A 19,688-nucleotide genomic window follows, 5' to 3' on the forward strand; every position below is an offset into this window, starting at 1 on the left:
ACAGTGAATTAAGTGAGGTAGCGGCGCCATTTCTAGGCAGCAGCAGCTGCGTCTGAGATGGTGTGGGGAGAGACCTCTGCATGTAATTAAGGATGTAGCAGCGGGCCCCCTTGTAGGTAGCATGTCTGCTTCCGCTCCCAATATGTCAGGGCTCCACAGTTGCCACTATTTGCTCCAGTCCTAGCCCTTAATAAAGTCACAGCGCTGTCAATAGAGAGGAGCCGAAAGGAAACAGGAAGAAGATGCAGAGAGGTAAATAAACTACTGCAGGGGTTAGATAAAACCTGGGATGAGGGGTGACTGTAGAGAATGGGGGGAGGCAAATGTTGGGTAGAGAATAATTTAAAAATGAAGGTGGGGTGAGAGAAGGAAGGAGGGGGCCCTGCCTGTTACGTTTGTACTGGGTCCCACAATCTCTGGTGGCAGGCCTGAACCTGAGTATTTTGTGGTGCTAACAAAAAGAACTATATATATACCAAAGACAAAAAGAAAAGTTATCCTCTAGTGGGCCACTCAGAGAAAAATATTCTATTAAAACTTTTCTTTGTTATTGCCTATTTTCTAAAATCCATGGTCAGAGATATAGTTTCTTTATAATCCAAAATATTTTTTAAATATAAGAGTTTTAATTAAAAGAAAACACAATTGTGTATTAAAATTGGTCTTGAGTGTTTCCTGCTTAATTATTATTTAATTACCTTGATTACCTTAATTAAAAACCTGCTTTAAACACACGCTCATCTCGCCAATCTGAGGAAAACTTCTCTTAACCCAATCGTCACTCTAACGAACACACTATTTCTTTCCTCCAATTTGCCTCAAAATGATTTATGCACAACTTTCTCCCTATTCACACCCTTCTCTACTGCAATGAGTGTTTCACACCCAACATTCTACTGCCAGCACAAAAGTGATTACTTACAGTAAATACTGGTCTTCCTCTCCTGCTTCGCATCTGCCACACCATGTTTCAAATTGCAGACAGTGGCTCCCAGTATCCTCCAGAATTCACTTCAAACTAACCCTCACTTACAAAACCTTCAACAACACCACCCCTTTATAAATCTCAAATTGTATTTCGAAATACTCCCCTGTGTCAGTTGCTGCTCACACACTGACAACTGACACCCTCACATCTGTGCCATTCTCGTTCCTCTTTTCTCAGTTGTGCCCTTGACATTAGATAGTAAGGTCTCTTATGAGCAGGGCCCTCCCTATCCTTTGTATCCATGTTGCATTTATCTACCTTGTAGGTCCATTTCTTCTTTTTTTCCCCCCACTGCCTGGCATTGCAGACCTCTGGGACGCCTTACAAATCAGCAAAAAATGATGCTTAGTTAATTTTTAAAATAATGGTATTATAGCTAGGCTTATTTAAAAAAAAATATATATATATATCCTTCCAGAGATGTTTCCACACAAATATAACTGCCATAGCAAACAAATAAGGAGTTAGAAAATTATTAATAAGCCCAGTAAAAATGCAAAATAGAATGTTATCTATAGTTTACTGTAAAATTAAATCACCAAACGTATACAACATAGGTTATAGGAAAAAAAGGAACGAAGCTTATAATGGGCCCCTTTATAATGCAACCAAATATGTAAATTATCTAACCTTGTATTAATGTGAATGTATTATACATTAGACTATGAGATTTAGATAACAGTATAGGGTCATTCCATGTCAGATCATCACAGAAAAAGTAACTTTTCAACCCGACCATCTCAGATTTCCGTGAAATTTGGTAGGATAGTAGACAACATAAAGTAACTTTCAGATCTAAAATTTTAGCCCTCAGTGATACACGGTGTTCTTGCAACAGGATTGCAAATATGTCAAAAACTGTAAAATGTCAAATTTATGCTTGCCAGGTCTACTAAAACTAATCATAACGTTGCTTCTAATTGTGGTAGAGCTATCATGTTGGTCTTGTTTTGAAGCTAAGGTACCTTAGTTTTCATAAAAAAAGTTTAATATTTAAATATTGACTTCTACATTTCAAGGTCACATGATCTGACCTTTAACCTTGAATATCTAAAAAAAAGTGTGTTTAATTTTTTTGGACATAAATTATGTTATGCAGTTAAATACAATCTCTTTGGTATAAGTTTCATTTTGGGAAGCCTTTGGGAACAGGAATAAAAAGAAAAAAAAAATCTGAAAATTATACATATCACAATCAGTGAAATACCTTAACACGTGATTACAAGATTTCTGTAGCATAGAATAATGTAAAGCTCCTTCTCCTCAGCAATGCTTTTTCTGTGTTTGGTGTTTTGGGTGTCCACAGCAGTTAGTGTGTAGGTTCATCCAGTCGCAGTCCGAAGATCAACCTTAGTTCTACCACAATTAGAAGCAAAGTTATGATTTGTTTTAGTTGACCTGGCAAGCATAATTTTTTTTTTTTTTTGACATGTTTGCAACCCTGTTGCATGAACACCGTGTATCACTGAGGGCTAAAATTTTCCATTTGAAAGTAATGCCTTCTACCATCCTACCAAAGGTCACAAAAATCTGAGATGGTCCGGTTGGAGTTTGTAATGATTTAGCATGGAATGACCCTATACAGACTGATGCACTCTGATGTTAGCCAGTATGTAACAAATTTCATCAGTCCGAAGATATTTCATATGCTACTAATGAATAGTTACTAACATTCCTCTTGTAGCAAACCTCAAGCTGTGTAGTTTATATTGTTGATGTGGTTCTGTTTTTCTTTTGTTTTTTTAAATGTATAGTCATTTAGAGATCAGTTGGAAGGACAGGATCTATGATGGCTGAATCCTTTCTCTGGTTGGCTGGTGATACCATACATGCACCGAAGTATTAGGCTGCTATGCTGAAGATGTACTTCCTCTATCTGTATTGCAGTGGCATGTCCGGTTTACACAGAACAATATATTTGGCCTTGATGTTTTATTTTTGAACATTCAATGTGTAGATAAAGGAATTGTAACAAGATTTTTTTCACATTAATGGCCTGATTCAGAGTGGAACATAAGCAAGGGTTGCGATTGAAAAAGTCACACGCAAGTGAATGAGTATATATGCCATATTCAGAGTTAAAGATGCGACCAGGTCTGAATGAGTAGCACATGCATCCGCTTGACAATAGACACTTACGTCAAACCTAGAATATGTAGAGACCTTTTATTTTTTATGTTCCAAACGCAATTGCTATGAAGCATCATTTAAACTTGAATGACATAACTAACACAGCAGGAACAATTTCCAATCATACACCAAAAAAATGTGTCTTTGCTACAACACGCTCTGCAAATCCTAAACTCTATGACTACTAAAGTCTCAATAAGCATCTGCAAATCATTTACAAACCTATAATTACAAGTGGTTTACTAGTTTAGGTGTTTATCATCTCCCGCCACTTGCACATGCCCCTGATCACCTGCAAATAAAACCATATTTGTGACTGTGTCCCAGTCTGAATCTGTATGTAATTACTCAAACATGCCCTGGCTGTACATTAGAACATCCCTTACCTCCCCTATCGCATTTCTACAGGCATAAGGAGCTGTAAGTGGCATAAAGCCGCAGGTCTGAATTGTCACAGTGGTGTATGTTCACTTTCTGAGCATGCACCGTGCTAAAAACACAAAGATATGGTACACAAACGGGCATAGGTCTAATTCTGAATCGGGCCCTAAATGTGTAAGTATTTTCTTACCATATACAGTGATGCTGAATATTTTTTCCTTTACTTTGTTTTTACAGATTGTGCTGAGTACAGCACTAATCCCCCAGAAGACATATAAGTACATTGTTTTGAGAAGACATCTGAGATGAACAAGAAGACCTATCTGTACATGCTGCGCACAGTACGACTAATAAAGTCATGTGATCCTCTAGTTGGAATGAGAATTCCTACATTTACACGGAACTATAGTTTCAAATCTGTAGCTCCTTTACCTTGGGGGACACACCCTTGGACTAAGGCACCCATAAGGTTTTTAAGTCAGGAGACCTCATTAGAATTGGAATTAAAAAATTGCATATCTTTAAAAGATACTTCTGACAGCTCAGATCTAAATAATGTTAGCCTCCCTAAAGAAGATCTTGACTTGGAAACCGAAGTAGCACATAGTATGTATGAAGAGAAAACAAAGTACCAATCCGCTATCATGGACGCTGTACAGAAATGTACTTCTCCTTGTGAAGTGTTGGATATCTTCGCTAGTAATTCGCACAATGAGAGTGATCTCCATAGTGGCATCATAAAACTATGGCAAATCATGTCACCTCATAAGAAATTGAAACATTTCGAGGAACAGCTCATATCTGAGCATCCAAATTTACACAATTTGTGCTATGGAGTAATGATGGTGGCCCCCACGATGCCTACTGGGTTCTTGGTTCGCAGTCTTTATGTCTTTGTGAGCCTAAAAGTAAACCAAAAATCAAGAATAATTCAGACTCTCCTGATTATTTGCCAGGTAAGTGTGTCTACTCTGTTGTACAATGTAATAATGAAACTGTGACACAAATTCATATATACATAGAGCACAGTAGTAGGTATCAAAGTGTGTTTGACACACAATATTGCAGTGTTTGTTAGATGTTTCTTTAAATTTTCCACTCCAAAGATTCATTTTAGAAAACAGATTTTTATGTCCCTCAGGTTTAGGAGAATGGCTGACATTAATTTCATTTGTTTTATGTATTTTATTTCTGAATTAGTTAAAGCTTCAGAATTAAGAACAATGGCTCATATTATTGGAAAGAACATCACTTGATTACATTAATCATTTTATTGGATCCCCCTGGTTAAACTGTTTTTTCATATTTGGCTCTACAGAAGGGCACTTTTAACTATAATGCTCTTTCATCAGTTAGATTAGTTTTCAAAAGTTGTAATAATTTTTCTGCAACAAAAACTAATGAATTTATTGCCATTGAAAGAGTGTTATTGTACTCTTGATAAAGTTATACCGTTAGTAACGTGTATCTATAATCTACATATGTCACAAAATCGTTACGTTTCCACATGCAACTCATCCACTTCCAGTGATGTGTGCACCTACGTTTTCAACAAGCTTGTTTTTCACAGCAAGTGATAACTATTTTGCACAGTGTGGGATTAAGAGCGTTCCACACTTTTGTACACATATCAAAGTCCCTGTTGTCTCTTGATCTAAAACATGAGAACCTGGGGTATACAGATAGGGGTAATGCTAGAAGAAAACAGGGTATAGTGGGTAGGATAATATTTAGTTACTAAAATATATTATGAACAATATTTGTGTCTTGGTAAATTATGAAATCATCGGGCAGCAGACTTCCCATGTAGTGGGAAGATATAACTTATTGATAAGCAAGGCTTGTGTATCTGCATATTTGTATTTACTAATGTGAGTGGGTACTATCATAGTTTGGCTCTGCTAATGTAAGATAAAGAGAGGCTAATGGACGAAAAGGAATGTGAGCTGCTCTTTTTTTAGTTTTCTTGTATTAATGTTTCTTGTACTAATGTATTAACTCACAGCATTACTGCTGTACATCTGTACAAGTTTTGTGAAAGGATTCCTCAGCTGACGTTGTGTTTTTATTCTTAGAAACGTCTCAGTATGTTGAGAGAAGAACACGTTTCTATATTGGCTGATTGTCTGAAAATGATGGAGAGTGACAGAAATGTGGATATTTTAAACTCTGGTCTTCAGTGAGTGGTTATAATATTAAAGTAAATTCAATTTTACTTGATTCACCCCCCTCCCCTTCCCTCCCTGGTTATACAATGACCTATCCCCATCATCACACAATTAACATACTATGCACCAAACATAGATACAGTGCCACCACTACCAGCACCCTGGTGTGAAGTCTGCTATATATGAACTAATCTATGTACTCTCTTCAAGTCTGTTGTACAATCTAGACCACAAAGGCTGCCCCTTTTGGATAGACCCATGCCAGGCACCACACATCTCTTCTACCAACAATCACTTTATTAACTTCAGATTTTTTTCTCTTCTGTCCACCAGGCCAATAGCTTTTTCCAAGGCATCATGTTAATTCAAATTCAAAATGTCAATACCTGGATCAAACAAATGGATGCCATCTTCCCAATATAAGGCTAGGTATTCAAGATTAATAACCTTATGGAAATCATTCCTAACTGATGTTTAGACTTCTGTTGTTCGCACTTGGCGACAGTGCCTGGTTCCATATGTACCTATGAATTGTCTCTGACCACACAAATGCACAAGATAGGTTGACTTTTGATTGTTGACATAAAGAGGGATCTGTTTTTTCAGATCCATAAATTTCATACTGCCCATTTCATTAGTAGCCGCATGTCATTAGGGTCACATCCAACAGTTGGGCATGCCTGCCAATTATGGATACCTCAAGGATGATTTGCATGTACCTCTTGAGCCTACTACCACACCAAAAAATTTGGTATAGTGATACTCTGCCTTTTAAGATCTTTAGTGACTAGCAAAACCTAGGATCTTAGTGCTAGTTATTTGCAAATGATGATGATTATTATACTTTATTTATAAAATGTTGACATATTACGCAGCGCTGTACTTTATTTGGACATTGACAGAAATGAAGTACAATAACATGAAACAGATGGTAAAGATTCACAAATGATCTTTTCACCACCAGTTTTTCAATGCTTTATTTTTAGAAATAAGGCATAATATTAATTTGTGAATAACCCCTAACACTAAAATAGATCTAAGGTTTTGGTCACCTTTCAATGAAAAGATTCATTGATTGATATTGTATGAGCTATGATAATAATGCTTTTTATCCTCTAATGTTGATGTTAATCACTCAGGACTTACTCTTCCTATAGGTTCCGCTGTTTTTTTTAAAAACAATTGCTGCTGCTGTTCATGCTCCCAAATTAGTAGTATTCATCATCATCATCATCATTTATTTATATAGCGCCACTAATTCCGCAGCGCTGTACAGAGAACTCATTCACATCAGTCCCTGCCCCATTGGAGCTTACAGTCTAAATTCCCTACTATAGACACACACTCACACACAGACAGACAGAGAGGGAGAGACTAGGGTCAATTTGATTGCAGCCAATTAACCTACCAGTATGTTTTTGGAGTGTGGGAGGAAACCGGAGCACCCGGAGGAAACCCACGCAAACACAGGGAGAACATACAAACTCCACACAGATAAGGCCATGGTTGGGAATTGAACTCATGACCCCAGTGCTATGAGGCAGATGTGCTAACCACTACGCCACCGTGCTGCCCAGTATTCATGACTTGGCCATGTGGTATCCTACCTGCAGTATCGCCCATTCAGCAGACTCCCTTAGGCCAGTTACCCATCTGTGACTTAAAGGAATGAATATGTTTCCCTGTGACAAATAATAATGTCGAGTCCATTTTGTAATAATATGGCATATATTTATGAATATTTCTCTGCAGGAAAGCCTCCTCACAATATACCACTAAACCCTTACATTTTTTTAAAAAAATATTATAGTATGGATATATAAGGATAAAGCCTATCCAACATTTGCTTAAAACTGCTGATGCTACTTCTGCCCTCATAAATTTTAATTGCAGGGAGAAGGCCCAGTGTTTGCCAAGGAATCTGGGCCAACTTGCTGTCTTCCACAGGATGGCTCTCACTTCCGGCACCCTCATCGGCTTGCCCACGTGTGCGAGCTTGAAAGAAATTGTGGTTGAACAGCTCTTATGCTAGTCTATCATGCTAGTATTTCCTAACGCTAGAGATGACCTTATTAACATATTTTTCACCCTGCCAGAGTTTGCCAGAGTGAGTGCCCCTAAGCCACTTGTTATCAGTTCCACTATCAATGCACATAATGTCCCTAACACATCAGTAATATATGTTGGCATCCCAGCCATGACCTGAGTCAGCTCACACTTTCTAATTATTCTGCTTAGTTGGCCTGATAGTGAGAGCTTGCCAATTGCCATTGATTGCTCACATGCTGTTTGCTCATTCCTTGTTTTTCTTTCCTTTGTCTCTGAGCTTCCTGCCCTTGTTCCCGTTGAGCTTGCCTGACGGAGATTAAAATATAAACAACTAAAATAATAGCAAAAACATGAGCTAATACTATGCCCCTTAAAACCTGACGACGGTTCTTTACTTTTTCAGTCTCCGGGGAGATCACTTCTTCCGCCTAGCTTCATCTTGTCCAGGAGCTTGCTTAGCTTAATCCCTGTATCCTTTAGATTGCTGCCATTGTTAAAGGGGGAACAGTGATCATGTTGTCTCTCTACCTGTTCTTGTTGTCTCTGTATATATGTTTATATCCCACCATTCTTTATTCTCTATTGGTGGCCAGGGAACATCTCATTCTATCCAATCTTGTTTTTGCAAACATTAATGCACTATCCCTTAGTAATTTACATCGATTGTAAGCTCCGTTTAGGACTCCCACTCCAACAGCCATTACTTATCATGAAACTCATTATAAAGTACCATTTAATTTGATTACTCTTACATGTGGGTGAATCTTCCAAAATCATATCAAATCCATAATTACCTATAACCATCCTTTTGTGATTGTGCTTTAGTACATTTTGAATACATTTTGATAGGAATAAATAAAGAGGTTGCAGCTCGCCTCTTGTAGTATTTTGATGGAGGTGCTTAGCAGAGTCCTCCAGTGAAGAGGGAATGATACAAAGTGCAACACACCTTATTTAAAGGTGAAAAAATATTTTTGTCTTTATTACATTTATGAAGGTGTTGGCATGCTAGTTAGTAGCCTTCTGGGCACTCTTGAAATATCCCAACCTTTCTGTGGTTGCCAGGGAGACAGAGACACTGCGTATGAGGAGTCCTGAACTCTACCCCTGTTTTGTTTTGGTGCTCGTGCGTGTGGCTGCTGGGTCAGTTACTTTTCCCAAGCACTCTGTAAAAATACATTGTATTGGCAAGAAGAAATCTAAGACACCATTCCCCTTATTGTAATCATCCCAGGGGCTATTTTATTATAGAGATTATTAAAATAAATAACTGAAACTTCAGAAAACTAATAAAATAATATAATAAAATTAATACAATAACTGAAGTTTGCCTTTGTATTATCACACTGTCTGTGTCTCCTTTTATTATTTCCTCAGATTCAGTTAGCCGCCATGTTCCTCAAAACATCGCGGCTGTGCACTTTTAACATTACTACAGTGAAATCTCTGCTCATTTTTCCTGCACCCTAAATCAGCGGAGATTCCTGTAAAAATCTTGTGGTCACGATCTTCTGAGGAACGCTGCGGCTAATTGAATCCCCTCTATAGCCTTGTTAAAGCAAAACATTTATATTGCATAAAACTTCTGAGAATTGACCAGGTGATAACCTGTAGACACACATAATGTCCATAAAATGAATTTAATTTTTTTTTCCCTTGTGCTAGGCTTCTGATAGAATTTAAACTTGAAGACATCAAAACGGTCACATCACTTCAGAACCTGATGAAAAGCCTTGGAAGAGATGCACCATTACATCTTAAACTCAGATTTAAGGTATTAAATAGAATATATTTTTTATCAATATAAATATTCTATTTAACTTTTTTTTTTTTGCAGAACATAATAAAGTTTTTGTTGTTTGCTTTCAGCAGTAAAGTATATATTTTTTATTTATTTGGCCTAATTTATTTATTTGGCCTTTGCACGAACTCTCATAGTATCTTACACATGTACACTAATGTAGTTGCCGATTGATGTAAATGTTTTACTTACCCAGACTTCACATCTATTTTAATGTACATGGTTTGTTTTTTGCCTTTTATAGAGGATTTCAGACCATTACAAAATCATTTCTTGCACTCCGATCACGAGCAAGGCTACAGACAATGGGGGAGGAGGCGGAAGTTGGTGCCCAGAAATAAGGCCCCATTCCCTTTAATAAAATCCCAATGTGTGCACAGCCCTAAAGCTAATTTGTGTATGATTCCAAAAAATGATAATACCAATAAAACAATTCTTGAGATTAGCAGCATTACTTAGAAATAAAGGATTCCTAAAGTTCCACCTTTATATAGATTTTCCTTTTGCAATACCAGAAAAAACACATTTTATTACTAATAACATCCGCACATATTTTAAACATTTTATTTTGAAAGAACAAAAGTACAGAATAATAACAAATATAAGGTCCATATTTTGTGTCAAATATATAAAAACATTTTGAATAAACAACCACATAAAATAAACTGGATTTGGGGAGAAGGGAATGTAGGGGAGGAAGTATCACAGAATAGACGTTTTAAATGGGGTAGGTCTGTGTCATTCCCACATTTTAAAATAATTATCAATTACTGGTTCTATAAGTAAAGATAATTTGTTGCTGTTTGTAGTTACTAATTTGTAACCATATTGAATAATACATTTGATTCACAGTATTCTCATAATTGACAGCAGAAATAGAATAGACAGTAGAGGCATTTTGACTTTAATCGATTATTTTGAAATATGTTTGAATGTTTGTTTATTTGTTTTGTTGTTTGTATTCCAAGTGGAGCCATCTATATCAATTTGTTGTTTTAGAAAATGAATGCAAACATGGTTACTACGGGTTATAGAACTTTTTTTTGGCACCAGTTTCCATACATATACCACACCGTTGATGTATGACTTGTGAAAATGTGATTTCACTATTATATTATTAGACATAAATTATGGGTTTTATTACACAAAGGTGTATGGTACCAAGTTCATGTAGAGACTATCCATATCTAACAGATTCCCTCTGTAGTAGTCATGGAACTTTCAGTGCAATAAAGATGCTATAATGCACCAGGGTATGTGTTCCTGTCCTTGGAGTCTTTCCTTGTTAAAAGCTATTTCATAATTTCTATTACTAACAAGTATCATTGGCCTTATCTGCTTTTTAAAATGACTTGTTTTATTTAGCAATAATTTCTTACTTTTTGTTGGTATAAGTATGTTTGCATTGATTTTCTGTTGATACTTATCTTCTATAATTTGTTTCTCTTCTTGTTTTTGTATAAGAAAAAAGCTTTACGGATGATTGACAAGTTCAGTGCCATCCAGTGCCAAAATATGCTCTCTGTTCTTGCTACCATTGACTTTCATGCTTATGATCTTCTGAATGCGTGCAGTCTCAGACTCATTGGTAAGTTCACTAGAGTATACATTTGCTAAAGCATTAGTTATCCAATTGAAATTCTTGCATATCATCATGCATAGTTATTGCACTACTAAATCAGGTTGTTGGATTTTCACCATCCATACTCCGATCATCCAGTGGTCAACCAGGAGAAGCTTTTTGCAGGCATGTTAGATCTGGCATTTCCTGATAAATGAACCACCAGATATGTGACACATTTGGTGTGGTTCACTTATCGGTCTGAATGTCTGTTGGCAGCTTTAAGTGTAATGAGGTAAAGAAGTTTTTAGCCAAACATGATGGAATAGCAGTGCCATCTCTCTTGGTACCATTTTCTGTGCTGAACCATCAGGAAACTGCATTTTGAAGTAAAGTTCATCATCTCAAGTAAAGCTTGCAATAGTTTCACCAAGTGAGGTGTTAATTAGCAAGCGATATGTACCGGTATATTGCTTGCATTATGGCAGATTTCAGATAAATTTGTAAGTGCTGAACTTGTAATTACATGCCGGTTATTAACAGTTGTACCGTTTTAGACTTTATTGACTACTGTGATGATCATAGTTTGCAGCACTGTATTCTATGTGTTGTGAGTAAAGAAAGTTACATGGCCGCATTAATCTTTGCTGAAAATTGTGCACTACTACTACTAGCTTTTTTGTAAAGTGCATGGGCACAAACAAATTTCCATATCTTAATATATAAACGAGTGGGAGAAAGTCCTCCAACCATTACTGTGTAAAATGATATAATACCTGATTACTAAGCAGTAATCTGTTAAACAAATAATCTTTTAGGTTTTAATAAAGAATGAGTGTTTCAGTTTAATTTCCCTTTAAGAAAAGGGACACTGATCAGACACTGTGCCTATAGCAGAGACATTTTTTTTTTTATTTAATCCATCTTACTTGTAAATAGGAAAGGCTAGTTTGGAGTATGGGACCAAATTAGTGGAGATAATGTCAAAGTATTCGGTACTAACCATATATTTTTATTTCTCCTCTGTATCTGACGTTAATGTTAAGGGACACATGTATTAAAATATTTTTGTTATAGGACATGACCTAGCTTTTCCGATGGTGCTAATAAGTACTTGCAGAGCTCACATTACAGCTCACATTGACGATAATCTCTTTCATCTTCTCCAAGAACTCTCCTGTCAGTTCATTATTCTACATATAGTGTCGCAATACATTCACTTGGGTGTTTGGCCTAGAGGTAGGCAATGAGTGTGACATCATTGGAGGTAGGACATGATGTCACTGGGACATTGTCCAATCATGAAAGGCCCATGAATAAATGAGGAGCAAATAGTGGCAGACAGCACTCATTAGGTTTGCCTATAGTTTATTCAGAGGGATAACTCAAAAACCGTCAAGCAAATATAATTGTACCATTATCAATCCCTTTAAAAGTTCATGTTAAATTCATTGTTATCAGTGCTAATGACATGGTGAATTGGTTAAGACCCATACAAGTCTACTCTCTCCATTACCCATTATGAATATGCCTTCTCTATACTTTTTCATCTTAGGTTGCATAGATGAGCTGACCTATGAAGATATTAACACTATCCTCTACTGTTGCTTTAAACTGTCTTATTTCAATGAAAAGCTGCTGTCGGCAATTGGGGACAATATAATGAACACCATTGACACATGGACAATATGGCAGGTAATGTAAGAGGTCTGCAATAACCTTGTGACAGTCCAAATCGGTGTCTGCCTACTTTAGAAACATGAGGCGCAGTGCATTAAGAGTTGCCTTTCACAAACTGAATTTCACCACATTATTTGTAGGAAAATTTGTTATGCTATTATTCTTGTTATTGATTTGTAAGGTGGCACACAGCGCCGCTCGGTAGGGAACACAAGGCATAAATAAATAAGGGAGATAAAAGGTAGACAAAATAATTGCAGGCATGAATACAATGGATATGGAGGGTCTTGCTCAGGAGATAGTTTAGAATCTAATAGTAAAAGGGCACAACTGAGAAAAGAGGCGTGAGTGTGGCTCACAGTGGAGATTTTGACAATTGACAGTGTAAGTTGTATAGGTAGGCGTGATAGGGAGTTCTATAAGTGACTACAGATAGGTAGATCTGTAAAGGGATGCAACATAGGATTAGGTTGTCTTGTAGGCTGGACTCAGCAATGGTTATCAGACGAGGCATGGCACAGGTAGATCTAACTGTGTAAGGGAGAGTATTTTGAGATGAAATTTGAGTTGTTTGAGGGGTAGTGGTATTGAGTGTTTTTTGGGTGGATGTGAATAATTTGAACTGGCATCTGTAGGATATCAGAAACTAGTGTACAGTCATGGCCAAAACTTTTGAGAATAACACAAGTATTGTTTTTTTTACAAAATTTGCTGCTTCAGTGTTATTAAACCTTTTTGTCAGATGTCGCTATGGTATACTGAAGTAAAATTACAAGTATTTCATAAGTGTCAAAGGCTTTTATTGAAAACTGCATTACGTTTATGCAAAGAGTTAATATTTGCAATGTTGACCCTTCTTTTTGAAGACCTCTGCAATTCACCCTGGCATGCTGTCAATCATCTTCTAGGCCACTTACTGACTACTGGCTGCCCATTCTTGCCTAATCAATGCTTGGAGTTTGTCAGAATTTGTGGGTCCTGGCGCTTGCTGGACGTTCTTGGGCACCCTGAAGCCTTCTTCGCAACTATTGAACCTCTCTCCTTGAAGTTCTTGATGATCCGTTAAATGGTTGATTTAGGTGCAATCTTACTAAGCAGCAATATCCTTGCCTGTGAAGTCCTTTTTGTGCAAAGCAATGTTGACTGCACATGTTTCCTTGCAGGTAACCATGGTTAACAGAGGAAGGACGATGAATTCAAGCACCACCCTCCTTCTAAAGCTTTCAGTCTGTTATTCTAACTCAATCAGCATGACCGAGTGATCTCCAGCCTTGTCCTTGTCAACACTCTCACCTGTGTTAACAAGAGAATCACTGACCTGATGTCAGCTGGTACTTTTGTGGCAGGGCTGAAATGTAGTGGAAATGTTTTTGGGATAAAGTTCATTGTCATGGCAAAGAGGGAATTTGAAATTAATTGCAAGGTAGCAGACTTTGTAAAAAAAAAAAATATTTGTGTCATTCTCAAAACCTTTGGCCATAACTGTAGAGATTTGCACAGTGGTCTAGGAGATGAGGAGCGAGAGAGGAAATCTTGCTGCAACACTTATATCCTATTCAAGTGGGTATTTTATTATTATTATTATCATCCTCATTGATTTATATGATGTCACAATGCTCCGCAGCATTAAACAGAGAGGAAAACAGGACATAAATAAAATAGGGACATACAACGTAGACAAAATAATATAAGGAGCATGCAAAATAGTCTGACAGGTATGACTTTGTGACATCTATAGATATTTTTCGACTCTGACTAATTGGCCAGCCCTGAAGTAGAACATTGAGTACAGTATCAGTGAAATATTGTGGGCAAAACACAATTGCAGAGTGTCGAGGATGGAGTGAGAGGAGGATAAGTGAAATGGGCATTTTGGAGAGAGGCTGGGTTGGGAGATGTTTTTCTCTTGGTGATGTGAGCACTTGTTTAAAGAAGGATAGGAATTTGCCAGTGCACAGACAGGTGAGCGAGAGGCAGGTGTGCAGTTGGGGGAGAGGATCCAAACCTCAACCATGGCAAACCAGACAAACCCACTACCTGAAAATGTGCTTCCAACCTGTTGAGCACCACTGGAGGAAACCTCTCTCCAAAGCTGACTTCCTCCACTATAAATTCATACTTTAATCTTAACACTGTTGTTTCACTTGTCAAGCAAACATATTTGTCAGCATAGTGGCACAGTGGCTAGCATTGCTGCTTGGGGTCTTGAGTTTGAATCCAATTAAGGCCCCATATGTATGAAGTTTGTATGTTTTCCCTATATTTGCCTGGGTTTCCTCTGGGTGCTCTGGTTTTATTCCACAGTCCAAAAACCCTGGTAGGTTAATTGCTTTCTGTCAAAATGGACCATAGTGTGTGTGTGTGGTAGGGAATTAAGACTGCGGGCTCCAATGGGGCAGCTATTGATGGAAATGATTACATATTCTCTGTACAACGCTGCATAATATAGTTATTTCTCCTTTACGAATATCCATCCAGTCTTTTATCCTCTTACTTCTTTTTAAGTCTCTTCTCTGACCTCTTACACCACCTCTCACAGACCATGATTTTGCCACCTATTTCAAAGACCAAATCAACAGCATTTGACCTCACACAACTTCCCCTACACTCCCCAATCCAACCTAAGTTCATTACCCTAGCAACTGAGAACACAGATTGTGCTCTCATCTTACTCTACCAACTGCCCCTTCAACCCTATTTCGAAGAATATGTTTGAATGTATAGCAGTATTTTTTTAGCAGTGAAGAATGCATAGTGACTGCTTATAGAAGTAACAGATTAGTATTCCTAGTTGATAACTTTTCCTAATTTAATTTATGACTTTCTTTTCCCAAACTGTTCTTAAACTGGTCCTCGTTAGGGAAAAGAGGAGAAATGTGTAAAAAAAAATAAAAGAACAACCCCAAAAAACCCTACCTCTGCTTGTCCTTCACCTCCAGGCCCATATGTAAGCTAGGAAATATTGAGGGAGGGAGGGATAGAGGAGTCGGATGTTTGTTTAGTACAAACTTGAAGCATTCATTATGTAGTTAGTTCTAGAGTTCCCATATTGCTTTAAGGTTGGGTACCTTGTCTTTAACTGTGTTCATAAGTTTCACTCAGGGGGGTTTGTCCTACCAACTTACAATCATAGCAGATCAATTTTTCAGTAATTGCATATGGAACTACAAGTTCCTGAATAAACCACTATCATCAAGGCACACTTGTGTAAATAATAATAGTCTGGGAAATGTCTCGTCAAATAAAATAATTTTCACATCCTGCCTGATCATTAATCATTTTATTTTCTGAGCATTCACTGTCGGCCATTTCTGATTCTTCATAAACTCCTGAAAACTTTTCCAGGTTGAGACCAGCTTTCACATTAGTCTATTACTTGATTTTGTGTGGGGATTTCCAAACATAGACCAGTTTCTTTCCTATAGTGCAGATGATGCCTTTATCTAAAGCCGGTGAGAAACAGGAAGTGATAAGTTGTGTTGTACAAAGGCCTTGTACAACATAAATGATGATGATGATGACAATATTGCTGGGGGAAAATGCTTGGCAAAGTTAGAGTGCATTTCTGGATTAATCGCCTGAAATTTTTTCCCCCAGTCATTTGCATCTCAATCCATTATAACCACGGTCTAGGTGAATTTAAGTTTTGCAACCCACATGAAGTCTGTTTCAACAGTTAGTTGGTATAGCTAAAGAGAGACTACACTTTTTCCCTTCAGCATTGGTTGGTCGGGGTCTAGACATACTATGATTCGTTTTAATTATAACAGGTGAAATGGTGGATAAAATTTGACATTAGTGAGGACCGCTAAGTTATAAGCCTCACACAATCACTAATACTAACTTTATTATTTCCCTCTCTTTTTCACAGATCGCAGTGATTCTACAAAATATGTCAAAGCTTAATTATCGCCATGTTCCGCTGTTGGATTATTTTGCAGAGGATATAATGCAACATTCTGATTCACTGAGTATAAAGGATTTATTGAGAACAAGCAGAATCTTTTCATCAGTAAACCATTTACCTGAAGGGAAGGGTGACCAGTAAGTATCTCTGTTTACAGTTTAATGTTATCACAAAATCTCATAATATATATCTACATATGGGCTGTTTTTGTATGAATTTTCTAGGAATATAGATACCGTATATAGATATAGAGATATATATAGTATATATGTGTGTATTTTTGGATCAGTGTAAACTCTCATGAAATGTTGTTCATGGCTTTCTGTGGAATAGTGCCACCCAGTGGACAAACGATTATAAGCAATTAGTTATTGTATGACATTACCACAGAATACTTTTTACACCAAGCTTGACTCGGACATGGGGAGGAACAAGTAACTTATCCATAGGTCATATAGGGGGACATTGATGAAAACTGTTCCACGTGTCACTGGTGTAAAAAGGTGGTGTAAGCCATAGCAACTGACACATTTGCTTTTATTTTCTAAGCTGTACTGGAAAACTGATGCAGTGTGATTGCTAATTAGCAACACCATGTATTCAGCTAGTAACTGTGGAACAGTTTACATTAATACCTACCATATTGTTTTTGTCATTTTGGATAATAAATAGCAGGATAACTGATTTCTGACTAATTTCTGACTTTTTTTTATACAACAAAGTAGCAGATATTTGTGCAGATGTTCAGTTTGTGGAAATGTGATGATAGTTAAAAACTTTTTTTTTAAAGATATTAAGGGGGGTATTCAATTGTTAGCGTTAACGCTAACAATTGAGCGCTCGAAAAATCTTACCGTTAATACGGTAATTACTCGCGGAATTTCAGCTCGCAGCTCCCTGAGCAGCGAGCTGAAATTCAGCCCGCTGGCAGCGAGTAAGTACCGTATTAACTGTTTACGCGCGCAAAATTACCGTATAATATGAAGTTTTTTTCGAGCACTCGTTTTTTTGTGTTTTAGCGCGTTAAAACTAACAATTGAATACCCCCCTAAATGTACCATTATAATACAGATTTAAGTCAGCAGTTTTGGAAGTCACACATTTTAATAGATAAAAGTCAGATTGCAGTGCTCAGTCTTTATTTATATATATATATATATATATATATATATATATATATATATATATATATATATATATATATATATATATATATATATAATGAATAGTCTCACACATGTCTATGTAAATATGACTGCTTTCAGCAAAAGGGTATGACACATGGTAGTCCTGTGCAGCTGCCCTCCAAGGTGTTTGTGTTTCCCAACATCATAGATGGCCTCTATAGATATGATGTATGCAGCCCTCTAAAACATAGCTCTAGCATATATGTGGCTTTATATACACAATTGTAAATTACTGGCTTAAAGGTTTGACATTGTGAATAATGTACAATTATATTTAAACATATTGTATTAGATGCACTTGAGTTTTCGTTGGATTGAATAGACTTTGGCTGTGCAGCAGTCATAGGTTGGTGTTCGCTAGATAAGTGTCTTCACTTTTGTCTCAGCATGATCTCAATGGGCAATGTGTAGAGGGAGGTAGCTAACCATTTTTACCCATCAGATGACTAAAAGAACTTGCCCTCATCTGACATAGCTCTCTACTTATAACCAAAATTGGTCAATTAATAATAATAATAGTATATTTAAACATTTTTGTTATTCAATACATTTATAGCATAATATATAGTTTCAACAATTCTCCTTAAAATAGTCTTCTAATAGATTTATCTTCTCACTAAGAGTAAAGCAGTGAAATATTGTCATTTAACTTTATTGCTTTGAAGTCTGCCATATTTTTTTTAACTTTTATTATTCAGTTATGTATGTTAAATATAGAAAAATGTATTGTTGAATATTAATGCATTCTATATTATAACATCTGAACCCTGCTCAATTATCTAAGACTTCAATAGAATGCATCATATAATTTGTAATATAAAAAATAAAATTAAGAAATGACTCGGGGAATATAGAATGTTTTAAATATTAATTTATAAAAAAAACAATAGGACACCATGGTGTTCAAAGGAATGGTTTATTTCAGAAATGGAATACTCTCAAAAACAAATACAAACTTCTATCATAGGCGTCACAGCAAAGGGGCTAGACTGGACTTGAATCCAGTAGCTAAGTGAAGGAATGTCATCTTACGGGGATCATGTAATCAAACGTCTTCTTTATTTATGTTATTATCAGAGTATAGAACCAATTTGATTATGTGACCATTATTTTCATTTTGTGTTAATTTCCAAACAGTTTCCTTTGGATTTAAACTCAGTGTTTCAGAATTTAGCTTTTTTGGTTTGTCCGCACAAAAAACATGGGAGATGGAGGAGAGGAGGGGAAAGGGTGGGGGTCCACCTCTTAAATTCTCATGAAAACTCATTTTATTTTGTGCTTTACATTTTAAGGTTCCTAGGGACTCTGAACAAATCACTGATGTTGAATCTTGATATGATAAAAAGCTCACAACTTCTGGGAATTGTGTACAGCTTCTGTTTACTTGGATTTTTACCTCATTCTGCAATAAACAAGCTTCTAAAGGATGAAAGTATTTTAAGTGAGTTGGTGGCCCAGGGCATGTCCTATAATATCATTCTTTATGTATCTGTTTACATCTAAATGTGCAGTGATTTGGAAATGTCCATGTAGCCGGAGCTTTAAGTATCTCTAATGACTAAGCTTATAGCAAATACCATTTGTCCTTGGGTAGGGTGACTATTAGGGGAGCGTTTGATAAAAGATATTCATATTCTCTCTGTTGTAACTTTTTGTATACAGTCATGTAGGGTTTTTTGTTGTGGGCAAGCTATTACTACTTGATACTTGGAACTGAACTTATAATTAAGTATTGTTATTCCTTTTCTGTTGTATGGACCATCTTTCTTCATGAACTGGTGCAATACCTGAATATCCATTGTGCCTATTTTGTGTAAATTGAAGGTTTAGGGTGTT

General features: G+C 36.7%; 1 protein-coding gene across 1 annotated transcript in view; it reads left to right on the forward strand.

Moving 5' to 3' along the window:
• Positions 1–19,688, forward strand: part of FASTKD2 (FAST kinase domains 2) — a 43,547-nt gene that overhangs the window by 4,256 nt on the left and 19,603 nt on the right. The window contains exons 2-8 of the mRNA XM_075180216.1: positions 3,737–4,455; positions 5,575–5,678; positions 9,382–9,490; positions 10,982–11,105; positions 12,634–12,773; positions 16,630–16,802; positions 19,145–19,293. Coding sequence (XP_075036317.1) covers positions 3,805–4,455; positions 5,575–5,678; positions 9,382–9,490; positions 10,982–11,105; positions 12,634–12,773; positions 16,630–16,802; positions 19,145–19,293 — 1,450 coding nt within the window. The 5' untranslated portion in view covers positions 3,737–3,804. The remainder of the gene's footprint in view (positions 1–3,736; positions 4,456–5,574; positions 5,679–9,381; positions 9,491–10,981; positions 11,106–12,633; positions 12,774–16,629; positions 16,803–19,144; positions 19,294–19,688) is intronic.

The sequence above is a fragment of the Mixophyes fleayi genome, chromosome 7, assembly GCF_038048845.1.
Source record: "Mixophyes fleayi isolate aMixFle1 chromosome 7, aMixFle1.hap1, whole genome shotgun sequence".
In the NCBI taxonomy this organism is placed as follows: Eukaryota; Metazoa; Chordata; class Amphibia; order Anura; family Limnodynastidae; genus Mixophyes; species Mixophyes fleayi.